Raw genomic sequence first — 13,434 nt, 5'->3', positions numbered from 1 at the left:
CCAGAGCCGGTCATAACTATTCTTCTGCAAGCTAGACGGACATCAACTTCGTTGTCGTATGTCCAGGTCTGGAAGGTCTTTGAGACATGGTGTATGGCTGAAAGAGTTCAGGCCTTGCGGTCTTCGTTGTCTCATGTTTTGTCTTTCCTTCAGGAGGGTTTAATCAAAGGTCTAGCTTTCCACTCTCTTGGCGTTCAGGTAGCGGGTCTGGCTTGCTTAAGAGATAAAGTTGAAGGGTACCAGTTGTCTGCTCATCCCAACGTGATTAGGTTTATTCGAGGGGTTAAGAATTTGCACCCTCCAGAGAGGAGAGTTTGTCCATCATGGTATCTTAATCTCGTTCTCCGAGGTTTGTGTGATGCATCTTTTGAACCTATCCGCAGAGCGACTCTTAAGGATTTGACTTTAAAGGTTGTCTTCTTAGTAACCATTTGTTCTGTGAGGAGAATTTCTGAGTTGCAGGCCTTATCTTGCTGCGATCCATTTCTTCATATCTCAGACTCAGGAGTGTCCTTGCGAACGGTACCAACATTTCTTCTGAAGGTGACATCTGCTTTTCATGTTAATCAGATGGTGGAGTGCCGGCCTTTCTAAAATTGGATGCTTCTGCGCCTCATGAGCGGGAGCTTAGGCTGTTGGACGTCTGTAGGGCTTTGCTACAGTATCTAGGAGGTCTGATCATCTTTTCATTTTATGGAGTGGTTTGAAGAAAGGTACCCAGGCTTCTAAGGCTACCATTGCAAGGTAGCTTAAGGAGGCTATTGGGTCTGCATACATTCTCAAAGGCCGTCAGTTGCCGGAAGGTTTGCGGGGTCACTACTCAGTCTCAGGCAGCTTCTTGGGCAGAGGCCCAGCTGGTTTCTCCACAGGAAATTTGTTGAGCGGCGACTTGGAAGTCGCTGCATACTTTTGCAAGGCACTATCGTCTGGATGTAGGGGATCCAGAGTCTCGGTCATTTGGCGAGAGTGTCTTGCGAGTGGGACTCTTTAGATTCCACCCTCAGTAGAGAGTTTTGATACATCCCAGGAGTCTAGACTGATCCGGATATGTATAGGGAAAGGAAAAGTGGTTCTTACCTGCTAATTTTAATTCCTGTAGTACCACGGATCAGTCCAGAACCCGCCCGATCTATAGAGGTGGAGAGTCGTCCGCTCAGCTCTAATTTTCTTGGTATAATCTAAGATTTTTCTGACTTTAAGTGGTTGGTTACAAGTTTTTTACAAGTGTTTTTGCAAGTGTTTTTTTGCTTGGGTACAGTTCAATACTGAGGAACTGCAGATGGCACCAGAGAATATGAAGCAGTGTCAGTTTAACTTTCTCTGTCTCCACCTGCTGGCAGGGATGCATAAACCAGAAGTCTGGATTGATCTGTGGTGCTACAGGAACAAAAATTAGCAGGTAAGAACCAATCTTCCTTTGTACAGCCCTACCTGGGTGTGCCTTGGGACAGGAAAAGCTCAACAAAAATACAGGGAGGTCAATATTTAAAAGCCATTTAGGGAGAGCATGAGGAGGTTTTTCTGCTCTGTTCCCCCCTGACATCTGGGAACACATCTACCGCTGCTGCCTGCCTGGACCTGGTTGAGAAAGCACGGCGTACAGCAGCGTGCAGCCTCTGGCGCATGCCAAAGGGACGTGCCCCTTCTAACAGTTTTGGAGGATGATTCTTCTCGCAATTCATGGATATCTAAATCTGGTATGGGCAAAAAAAGAAAAGGTAACCTGAGATTATTACCTCCTGCTTCTCAGTCTACCCCCCCGATTTGCTCAACCAGCCCTGGAATCCTATAATTTCCCTAGTTCAAGTATGGACCCCAATGAGCTTCGAGCCTCTGGTTCTTCTGGCTCTGCTCTATCAGCGGCATTGATCTCTCTTAAACCCTCTGGCCCAGCCCCACCGCAGGTGCCTAATCCATTTTCCCTGGGTCCTGGGGAAGGATCAGTGAATCCTGTTCTGTCACTGGATCCTTCCTTGGAGGTGAGGCCTCAGCAGGATCGAGATCTTTTACCAGCTGAACCTCAAATAATGGCTAAGCCTGCAGAAATAATGTTGACTCTGTATGGCCAGCAATTACTAACTTGGAGCTAGCTTTTTCTTTGAGCATAGATAATGTTTTGGGGTCTTTTGGAACTTTAACTTCCAAAGTTAATGATCATTTGCAAAATAATCAGAGTTGGAGGGTCAAATTAAAAATGCTATACTTGATTATAATAATTTTGCAAGAAAGCAATGTGTCCTTGATAAGGGATAATCAGTTTCTGCATAGGAAAGTTGAAAGCATGGGTAATTACTCTGAGGTTCAATTTGAGATTTCTCAACTTCCCTTGTTCTTTGATTTCTCCTTTAGAGACGATAAAGAAGTTCTAGCTGGACTTCTTGAAAGTTTCTAAAGAGGCAGTGCCTGAGATCGGCTTATTATCTTTCTGAGAGAAACTCCTTGCTTCGAGAAGACTGTGGATAGAGGAGTTGAAGTTAGAGAAAAGTTGTTAAATTTAACTCAATTTTTGGAAGAAACTAACTCTGATATAAAAGATAGGGCTACTCTTCTTGTCAGCACGGGGAGTATTGGAGACCTAATATGGTGGACTTAGGGGGGGCTAGAGGAGGAAGAATTTTTCCTCTCAGGAAAAAGCGAACTTTGAGGAGGAAGGTGAGATAAGAGTCAGTAGTTCACCTGTTTAGACCTGAAGAGCTAGGTGCTCTGATTTTAAAGGTCTCACAGGTGCTAAGTTTAAAGGAAGAATTTCCTAAGCCTAGAATGAAAGGCTATCCCATTCTCACAGGGATAAGGAAGCTGTCCAAAGCATTTCCCATCCGTTCAGCAATCCAGGACATGCTGACAGCGGAGTAGGAAATCACAGGATCTAGGCTTAGGAGTTGTAGAACCATGCAAAGGCTGTATCTCATAGAACTGCAGGACAGAGAGAGATTTTTAAACCTGCCCAAAGTAGATGCGACTATCTCGGCAGTAACAAAAAAAAAAAAAGACTACAATACTGGTAGGAGGAGGAGCAGCCCTTAAGGACCCCCAAGGTAGGAAAGTATAGATGCTGTTAAAAAAAAAAAAAAAAAAAAGACTTCAAGCTGTCAACCTTGACCCTTCAGGGGGTATGTAGCCAGGGCCCTTCTAATCTGGTCCCAGGGAGGAGCACAGGGACTCGAGGAGGTAGGAACCTCGAGGAATAGCACGGACATGATCCTAGTAGAATTTGCGGCAGCTTTTGTGGCAGATATGATTTATGACCTCATAAGAGTTTCAGCCAAGCCGGCAGCAATAGAAGTCATGGCAAGACGGCTATTGTGGCTGAAAAACGGAGTGACGGACTCTGCTTCCAAGACCAAGCTAGGAAAGCTACCCTTTAAAGGGAAATTAGTATTCAGAAAAATTCTCTCTTATGGCCCGGCAATTGAAAGGAGGAGGTTTAGCAGAAGAGGTTACTCAAGCCAGGTAATCTCTATTCTCTTAAGGGCCAGAAAGAGAACCCCATCCTTTTACATATAGTCGCATCTGAAGGATTTTCAAAATTTGGTGCAAAGTTTAAAAGTTGTCTCCAAGGAAGGTAGCGGTGGCATCTGTCCTGTAGTTTTTACAGGAAGGACTAGTGGTTAATGCATTGAGGGTGCAGGTGGTGGCAGCCCCAAGCTTCAGAGGGCCATGTAGAGGGATTTCTGTAGCCGCTCATCCAGATGTGGTGCGTTTTCTCGTGGGAGCAAAGCAGGTGAAACCAACTCGGAAAGCCATAGTGCCACCATGGAATTGGAATTTGATGGTAAAGGCACTAGTCGAGGTGCCTTTTGAGTCCGTTAAGGAGACTTCCATGAAAGATTTAACACTAAAGACAGTAATGTTGTCTCCCCAAATAGTATCATAACTTCATCTCAATCAGGCCATTTATCTACCAGGGGTTAGGAAAGTGGAGTGCGTAGGGAAATACAGGGTCTTGAGATTCCTAGTTGTCCATAGAATCCTGCTGAAATACTTGGAAATGACCAATGACCTCAGGAAGTCAGACAGGCTATTTGTCCTGTTCTCAGGCCCCAGAAAAGGAGAGACATCTTCCAAGGTCTTGATTGCCAGATGAATTAGGGAGATGATAGCAGCGGGCTATCTAATGAAAAACAAGCCAGTTCCAGCAGGTCTGAGGGTGCACTCCATGAGAGCACAAGCAGTATACTGGGCAGAATAAAGAGCAGTCACACCCAGGGATATTTGCAGGGTGGCCACATAGGCATCCGTACACTATTTCATAAAACATTATAGATTGTAGCTCCATGAAAGGGAGGAGACTGTTTAATAGAGGGGTCCTAGAGGCAGCACTAGAGATCCTACCTGGGATGAGTACAGCTTAGGTACATCCCATAGGTTTACTGGTTTGGCAGGATGAAGAGGAAAGTACAATTAGATCTTACCTGCTAATTAGCTTTCCTTGACTCTTGACATACCAGTCTAGATCCCGCCCAAGAAAGGAAAAAAAAACAAACAAAAAACAAAGAGCACAGGCAAGTAACTACAAACTACATAGAATGAGGAAGCATGGCGGAATGCGAAAGCAGGTTGTTCATCCGCTTTCTTCATTATTTCCTTTATTTCTTCTCTGTTTCTGGATTCCCACACTGCAAGAAGTAGGGAACTAGTGTCCAAGGAACCAGGGGAGAAGGATGAGACAGATGAAGGAGCAATCCGGATGATGAGCTGATAAGTCTCCTTAGATACAAATAAAAAAAAAAAAAGAGAGAGAGAAGAATGGGTATAATAGCAACAAGGAACAGGCCATGCTTTGGCAAAAGACTACTGACTTCCCCCTCTGCTGGGCCAGACTATATAGGGATATATAGACTGCTTCAGAAAGGAAGCTTTCACAATCTGCCCCCATCTGCTGGTGGGAGGGAGAATCCCACAGGTTCACTGGTCTGTCAGAACTCAGGAAAGCTACTTAGCAGATAAGATTTAATTGTACAGTTCAGCCATTTATCCGGTTAAATTATAGCTGGAGTGAATTATCCAGCTAACATAGCTGAATATTGATATCTGGTAGATCCGGCTAACATAGCTGGATAAATTTAGATCTGCTTCAGAAGTGGCTTAAAGTTATCCAGCCCTGTGTGACTGGATAACTTTCCAGTTAAACGGATATCTTAAAAGTTACCTGGTTAAGTAGCATTGTCAGTGTCACCAAAAAGAAAATAAATAAATTGAAGGCCCTGTGACCGAATGTGAGCCTTCCCTACTATACCCTCGTTCCCTACTCAGACCATTGTTCCCAGCAGGGTTTGGCAGTCGAGGGATGGGATGGGGCGGCTGGGGTGAGCCAGTTCCTTGTCTGACTGCAGGAGAGGGGGTGGGGCAGAGGACCGATTGGAACTTTTATATTCAAACCAGGAAAAGGTTGGCGGGGGGAGGGGGGGGCACAGGAAAGAAGGATCCAGCATTTTTTGGGGGCTGAGGGGCGCTGGGCCCAACAGGGCTGTTAAATAAATATATAAATAAATAAATAAATATATATAATAGGAATAGGACTTTCAACAGTTTAATTGCCTTTTGTTCTTAACTAATTTGCTATTGATTTATATTATGTATTTGTTCTTAATAGTTCTTAAATGATTTATTTTACGTACACCTTAATTTCTTTTGTCTGTAAAGCCTGTTGCTAATTTATTGTTTAATGTAAACCGAGGTGATGTATTTTTTTACGTGCCGCGGTATATAAAAATCACTAAATAAATAATATATATATTGGGGAAGGCTCACATGTGGGAGTGTGGGCACTTTTGCTTTATTTTTTTTTTTTTGTGTCACTGACAGCGTTACTTAACTGGATATCTTTTAAGATACTCGATTAAGTAGCAAGTTATCTAGTCACATAAGGCCGGGTAACTTTAAAACCTGTTTGGCTACATGTAGCTGGATAACTTTAAGCAAGTGTTTTCAGCAGGACTTTAGCCGAATAACTTGTCTGCTAAACAGCCTATTGAATATTGGTCTCTGGAAACACAGGGGTCAATTAAATGGAGACATGAGTCACAATAGCAGTGTAATATGGATCGTTTCTTTGCAGTAAGTTAATTATTTCACTGATGCAGGTAGTCCCGGTGAACAACCCAAGTCGTGGAAGCCTGGAGAGAAAGGAAGTAAAGAAAACCCTGACCCACTACCGAGTCCTGAACGCCAACCAAGGCTGTGCTTTGGTACAGTTTCAGCCCATGACAGGTGCGTCTGAGCAGCAGCCTCATAGTAACCATCGGGGTTTAGCTTATCTTTTCATTTTTGGATGTCAGAAAATGGTGAAAAGTAATTTTATTTTTTGGAAAACCAAAATAATAGTGAGATTCCAGGGTTGTTTTGGGTGGGTTTTTTATTTTTATTTTTTTCTTTTTTGTTTTGGCAGTTTCCTCTTCTGGACTTCTAGCTCATTCGGAACTGGGGCTGGGTTCTAGCATCATTAGCTTTCATTCACAACCAGCCAGGGATTTTATCCTATTTTATTACCCTCTGTCCATTAAGTGCCTGTCCTTGCCAGTAACCACAGATGTGGCTCCTTCCAGAACCCAGTATACATGCACTTTGAGTCTTGACATAGGTGTCACCATTGACCTATGGCTGATGTTCGTCTCCTTCACACACACATGGGAATGTAACATCTCCAGCCCTGGTTGACCCAGGAAGCAGAAGCCAGGTCAGGGAATCAAACCTGGCTCTTCTGCATGGCAGTGCTCCAAACTGGCCCTGGGACTCCAATTTTTAAAGGAAAAAGAACATAATTTGGAAGCATGTTTTTCCAGCTTTTTATTTTTGATGAATATGTTTTAAAAAAATCCCAAACTGAGATTAGCCAAAGCCTTAGTAAGAAAAAAATCTCTATTTACATGGGAATCCCACTATTTTTAATAATCCAGCATGGATTCCCTGTACGTACCTGGATCAGTCCAGACCACTGGATTATGCCTCCCTTCCAGCAGATGGAGACAGAGAAAAACTTGTGAGGCACCCCCTCTTATACCGGTGTGCCACCTGCAATCCCTCAGTATTTCTCTGTCTCCAGCAGATGAAGGTGGCACCTGCGGTCCTGATCCTTTAAAAAAAAAAAAAAAAAAAAAAGAGGCACTTTGCCTTCGGTTAAGAAGGTTGTTGTACCTTTAAATTTTCCCTTTGGCTAGATCAATCTGTCTAAAAAAAAAAAATGTAACAGGAGGTGAGGAGTGCAAGCCTCCCAAGGGCTTTGAGCCTATCCCCCTTGGTAGAGGCATGGCTGGGGTTGGTGACCCTGTGAGCCTGCTTACCCAGAGCTGGTCCTTTCCACCGGTGAGTAGGGGGATTTACCGGTGGGCCGGTCCCTCCCCCTAGAAGCCCAGAGACGTTTAAATTCCTTTGGTGAGACCTGTACTGGTAGTTTTGGTCCCAGGGACATTTCTTTCCCCTGGCTGAGAGCAGCGTATAGAAAAAAAAAATTAAGAATAAGAGCGCTTAGCTACCAGGTCTCCTGGGCCTACGGAGGTACTAATTTGCCGGGTTTTTTTGTTTCTTTTGTCGCAGCTCCTTGTGGGGATGCCGCGGGGATCGCAGTGCTCTGCCTGCGGGGAGCGCACTCCCGCGATGGCCTCTGCTCCCGATGCCTTCTCGGTGGTGAGGGCCCGTCAGGGACGTCTGGGAGCGGCAGCAGGGCGTCTGTAGCCTGGTCCCGAGGTGCAGGGAAGACACTGCATGCTCGGAGGCCTCAGCCTGCCCCGTTCCCGATCAGCACGGGATCAGTGGCCATTTTGGATCCTCCTCGCTCTGATTCAGTGCGGTGCTTGGGGGAAGAGTATTTCCCTCCGCAGCTTTCCCCGCTGAATCTGAGCCCTAAGAGGCCTCAGGGCTCAATGCCTGCTTCCCCCCTGGTTCGGGGAGGCCTTAAAGAGACAGCACCCTTTTTCATCACAGTTTGTGCTTTTACTGCACAAAGCGTATCTGGAGGCAGAGGCTGAATGTCAGTCGCCGGAGCCTCCACCAGCGAAGGTTTCCAAACCTACTAATGGCCAGGAATCCGCCAGAGTTCAGACTGTCCGTGGGGCTTTGGGCGAATCAGGGACTCCGCTATCCGAACAGCCAGATCTCTCATCGCAGCTCCCTTGTCTGCGTCCCAGCAGGGATGCAGACAAGGGAGCTGAAAGGTCCGTCCCGGAGGAGGGAGATGATCCGCAGGTGCTCAGATTATTTAGAAGAGATGAGCTTGATCCTCTGATCCCTCATGTTCTGGCAGCGCTGGGGATTGAGGCTCCGCAGCCAGTTTCAGAGCCTTCCAAGGCTTCCTATCGGGTCTTCGGGCTCCTCCTAAGACTTTCCCTTTCCACCCAATGCTATTACAGCTCATGACCTGGGACTGGGACACTCCGGAGGCCAGTCTACAGGTAGGACGAGCTATGGAGAAGCTTTGTCCACTACTGGAGGAATCATTGGACCTTCTTAAAGTTCCTAAGGTGGACGTGGCTGTTTCAGCCATCACCAAGCGGACGACTTTTCCGGTGGCAGGAGCGGCTGTACTCAAGGATCTCTAGGATTGGAAACTTGAAGTCTAGTGGATTTTTGAGTTTTCGGCGCTTGGCATCCGGGCGGCAGTCTGCAGTAGTTTCATGCAGCGGGCAACAGTTGCTCACTGCGCAAGAGCTTCCCGAGGCGGAGCAGGCAGAGCATGTGGAGGTGGGTGTGGCGTATACCGCGGATGCTTTATATGATCTCATAAGAAAATAAGAAAATGCCATACTGGGTCAGACCAAGGGTCCATCAAGCCCAGCATCCTGTTTCCAACAGTGGCCAATCCAGGCCATAAGAACCTGGCAAGTACCCAAAAACTAAGTCTATTCCATGTAACCATTGCTAATGCAGTGGCTATTCTCTAAGTGAACTTAATAGCAGGTAATGGACTTCTCCTCCAAGAACTTATCCAATCCTTTTTTAAACACAGCTATACTAACTGCACTAACCACATTCTCTGGCAACAAATTCCAGAGTTTAATTGTGCGTTGAGTAAAAAAGAACTTTCTCCGATTAGTTTTAAATGTGCCCCATGCTAACTTCATGGAGTGCCCCCTAGTCTTTCTACTATCCGAAAGAGTAAATAACTGATTCACATCTACCCGTTCTAGACCTCTCATGATTTTAAACACCTCTATCATATCCCCCCTCAGTCGTCTCTTCTCCAAGCTGAAAAGTCCTAACCTCTTTAGTCTTTCCTCATAGGGGAGTTGTTCCATTCCCCTTATCATTTTGGTAGCCCTTCTCTGTACCTTCTCCATTGCAATTATATCTTTTTTGAGATGCGGCGACCAGAATTGTACACAGTATTCAAGGTGTGGTCTCACCATGGAGCGATACCAGAGGCATTATGACATTTTCCGTTTTATTCACCATTCCTTTTCTAATAATTCCCAACATTCTGTTTGCTTTTTTGACTGCCGCAGCACACTGAACTAATGATTTCAATGTGTTATCCACTATGACACCTAGATCTCTTTCTTGGGTTGTAGCACCTAATATGGAACCCAACATTGTGTAATTATAGCATGGGTTATTTTTCCCTATATGCATCACCTTGCACTTATCCACATTAAATTTCATCTGCCATTTGGATGCCCAATTTTCCAGTCTCACAAGGTCTTCCTGCAATTTATCACAATCTGCTTGTGATTTAACTACTCTGAACAATTTTGTATCATCTGCAAATATGATAACCTCACTCGTCGTATTTCTTTCCAGGTCATTTATAAATATATTGAAAAGTAAGGGTCCCAATACAGATCCCAGTAAGGGTCCCAATACAGATCTCAGTACAGTTCGACCAGTGTGTCTTCTTGGAGTCTGAATCTGGTTCTCCGGGGGTTGTGCGGACTTCCTTTTGAACCTCTCAAACGGGCAACTGTAAAAGACCTGACACTCAAGACAGTTTTTCTAATGGCTATCTGCTCGGCAAGACAAATATCGGAGACTCAAGCGTTGTCCTGTAGGGAGCCTTTTCTGCAGATTTCTGATGTGGGGGGGATGTCGCTTCGAACGGTACCCTTTTCTACCAAAGTTTGTGTCAGGTTTTCACTTGAATCAGTCAGTGGAGTTGCCGGCTTTTCCAGATTTGGATTCTAATTCCCCTCAGGCTCGCGATTTACGGAAATTGGATGTCTGTCGGCTTCTCCTTCGTTATTTGGAGGTGACTAATGTTTTTCGGTTGTTGGATCATCTCTTTGTCTTATGGAGCGTTCCTCAGAAAGGGCATAAGGCATCCAATGCTACCATTGCCCGATGGTTGAAGGAAGCTATAGTTTCGGCATATATATGTCACTGACAGGCAATGCCGGATGGTCTAAAAGCTCATTCTATCAGATCTCAGGCAACCTCTTGGGCAGAGAGTCAGTTGGTCTCGCCACAAGAAATTTGTAGAGCGGCGACTTGGAAGTCTCTTCATACTTTTGCTAAGCATTACCGTTTGGATGTCTGGGATCCGGATGTTGACTCTTTTGGCAGCAGTGTCTGATAACTGATAGCAATCTGATAACTGATAACAGTTTTAGATTGTTTGACAACAATAGCACTGGGTTGTCAGCTCTTTGTGTTATTGTCCAGCAGGAGTGAGTGTGTGGTGTTATCTTCATCTTCTTGGTTCAGTAGCAGCAGCATTGGTCCTGATACCCTGGTGAGGCACGCAAGACCTCATCAAGATGCTTTGCTCTTCAGGTGAATTCCCAAATCTCAGAACCATTCCATATTGCTACTGGTACTGCAGTCTGCAAGGATATGCTGACCATGCTGTTTAAGTGGCAGGACCTGGATTTGGGATTGGATCTTGAGACCTCAGTTAGGGTGTTGGGGCCAATGGATGCCAGTCTTACAGGCTTGGGGGGGGGGAGGGGGTGCACTTTCTGAGTCAGTCAGTCATGGATTGATGGAGACTCGAGGAGATCAGATGGTCTGTCAATCGTTTGGTGCACAGAACAGTTTGCTATTCCTTCTACAGTTCACGCCTAGGCTTAGATGACAGACAGGTTTGTGTCAGCTATAGCTAGAATATTTACATGTATATATTACACACACAAATTTTGCATACATTGAACCACCAAAATACAATATTATATATCTAAGATACTTTGATATTGAAATATCTCTTTAGAGTAAACTTTTTACACACATTTGCTAAATAACATTAAAATGTTTTGCATTACACATGCAAAATCCATGTAATCACATTTCTCCTCTTAGAAATAACAATGATCTGAAAAAATCTCAAAAAGTCACAGTATTTAAAGAATTCTTTTTTAATAGGCAAAATGTTCACTGTCATTCTTCTTCCAGTAAATGCAAAGGTGAAAAACCCTTTTTTATGTTGTACTGCAGACCAGCAAGTTCCTTATTGCTGTTGCCAAAAACCATATAAAAAGAATCCTCAAACCATAAAGGGCTTACATCAAAAACCCAATAGGGCTCTTTGTTTCACCTAAAAAGCCTTCTTCGGGGTTGTTCCAGCTAGCTGTCCAATTTGCAGGCTGCTGCTGATAGTATTCTTCTGCTGCACACATGCGCCATAAAATCAATAGTTTTATAAATGGTTCTACAAACAAACAATAAATCCCATTCACTTTTAAAATCTCCACATATTCCAATAGAAAACATTCATGTTGAGCCAAATAAAACCGGTGCAGGTAAATACTACAACTTTACTGGCAGTATATATATCATTTAACATCATCTGTATAATTCTATAGTAGATTACTAAATGCACATGAAATACGCCATAAAAAATGTTTGCCTAGTTTTCTTTTCTCTCTTACATTTGAGCAAACTTTATTACAGGCACTCGTTACCTCACAGCTTGATAAATCACATTCTCTACCTGCACCGATCAACATTTCATCTGAATACCAACAGTATTTCCTAAGCCCCATTGCAGCTGCTGCCATGGGAAACCAGAAAGTTCACTGAAAGCATCTATCATGTCACTCCTTCCTCTTCCGATGTTATTATTAAAGACACTGTCTACTTAAGGCATAATTAAGTCCTTTCAAAAGAATGCTTTCATTCTGTAGCCTTATTTAGACCAACTGGATATACTGTGCCCCACTGAAAAATATATTAATAAATTTATTTATTAATATATTAAATAAACATACACAGGCTTACTGTGACTCCAACATCGCTCTAAGCTTCAACAGCAAGAGGAAATGTGGAAAAAAGGATTCACACTCACAAAGAGGGGAGTAGCTGGCTTGTTACGGCGGTTACTACCCCAAATCAAATAAGCCTGATACTTCACTTTCGATGCATATACAGCATAGTTCTCTGATTCAACGGCAGGGGAGAAGAAAAACTGATACTTCACACATCCAGCAGAGCTCTCTGCTTCAACGGCAGGGGAGAAGAAAAGAGGGTTCGCACTCACAAAGCGGGGAGTAGCTGGCTTGTTACGGCGGTTACTACCCCAAACCAAATGTGCCTGATACTTCACTTTCGATGCACATCCAGCATGGCTCTCTGCTTCAACGGCATGGGAGAAGACTTATACTTCACGCATATCCAGCATAGCTCCCTGCTTCAATGGCAGGGGAGAAGGAAAAACAACCAGTAAGGGCTGTATAACATAGTCTGGGTAAAACAAATAAGCATGGGTGCAGCTTGCTTATTGCGGCGGCTTCTACCCCTAACTAATCAAGCTAGATATTTCACTTGGATACAGCTCCATCACTGCTCTCTACATTAAAGGTGGGGGTGGAAGGGAAATGGAACCAAGAGCTAAGAGAAACAGATAAGTATGAGAGAAAAAATGTGTGAAGCTTGCTGGGCAGACTAGATGGGCCATTTGGTCTTCTTCTGCCGTCATTTCTATGTTTCTATGTTTCTATATAATAATGTCCTCTACTTTGTAACTGAAAAGAATTAATCACCCCCTCTAGTAGCTGACACATTTTGAATAACAAAAAAATCTGAGATGGTTTATCTGGTGATGTAATTCAGTGGGAGCATCCATTTTCTTGATGCAAATGCAGCTCTTATGTTGAATTATTATTCTTTTTATAAAGCTTTTAGTATGTGCCACATAGATTTTATTACATAGGCATAAGACAACATAAATCACCTGTGCCATATTACGGGTGAAATGTCATTGCAAAATATGATTGACAGGGTAGGATGTTGGAATACCTGAATAGGTAAAACATTTTCAGAAATAACAGACTTCCTGTATGAAAACTGTTCCCATTCCAAATCCCCTATCTGGGAAAAGGACCAAGATGCCATGTTAACAAACTGATCTCTTAAATTCTGTCCTCTAGTTTGGGCAAAAATAGGTCTATCTTTAAAGAGACTGTATATAGACAAGATGTTCCAATGTTTTTAAACAATATTCGGCACTTCCCTAGAGTGAGCTGAGTATGGTAGAACACACATTTCTTTCTTTGTATGTTGTAAAAGCAATTC

General features: G+C 43.9%; 1 protein-coding gene across 3 annotated transcripts in view; it reads left to right on the top strand.

Annotated features, from left to right (window-relative positions):
* The window catches only part of RPUSD3 (RNA pseudouridine synthase D3), an 88,017-nt gene that overhangs the window by 34,657 nt on the left and 39,926 nt on the right, over nucleotides 1-13,434 (top strand). For all 3 annotated transcript variants that reach the window (XM_029601160.1, XM_029601162.1, XM_029601161.1), the window contains exon 8: nucleotides 6,084-6,210. In XM_029601160.1, the coding sequence (XP_029457020.1) occupies nucleotides 6,084-6,210 (127 nt within the window). The remainder of the gene's footprint in view (nucleotides 1-6,083; nucleotides 6,211-13,434) is intronic.

Source organism: Rhinatrema bivittatum, chromosome 4 (assembly GCF_901001135.1).
Source record: "Rhinatrema bivittatum chromosome 4, aRhiBiv1.1, whole genome shotgun sequence".
NCBI lineage: Eukaryota > Metazoa > Chordata > Amphibia > Gymnophiona > Rhinatrematidae > Rhinatrema > Rhinatrema bivittatum.
This window is presented reverse-complemented; position numbering and strand designations above follow the sequence as displayed.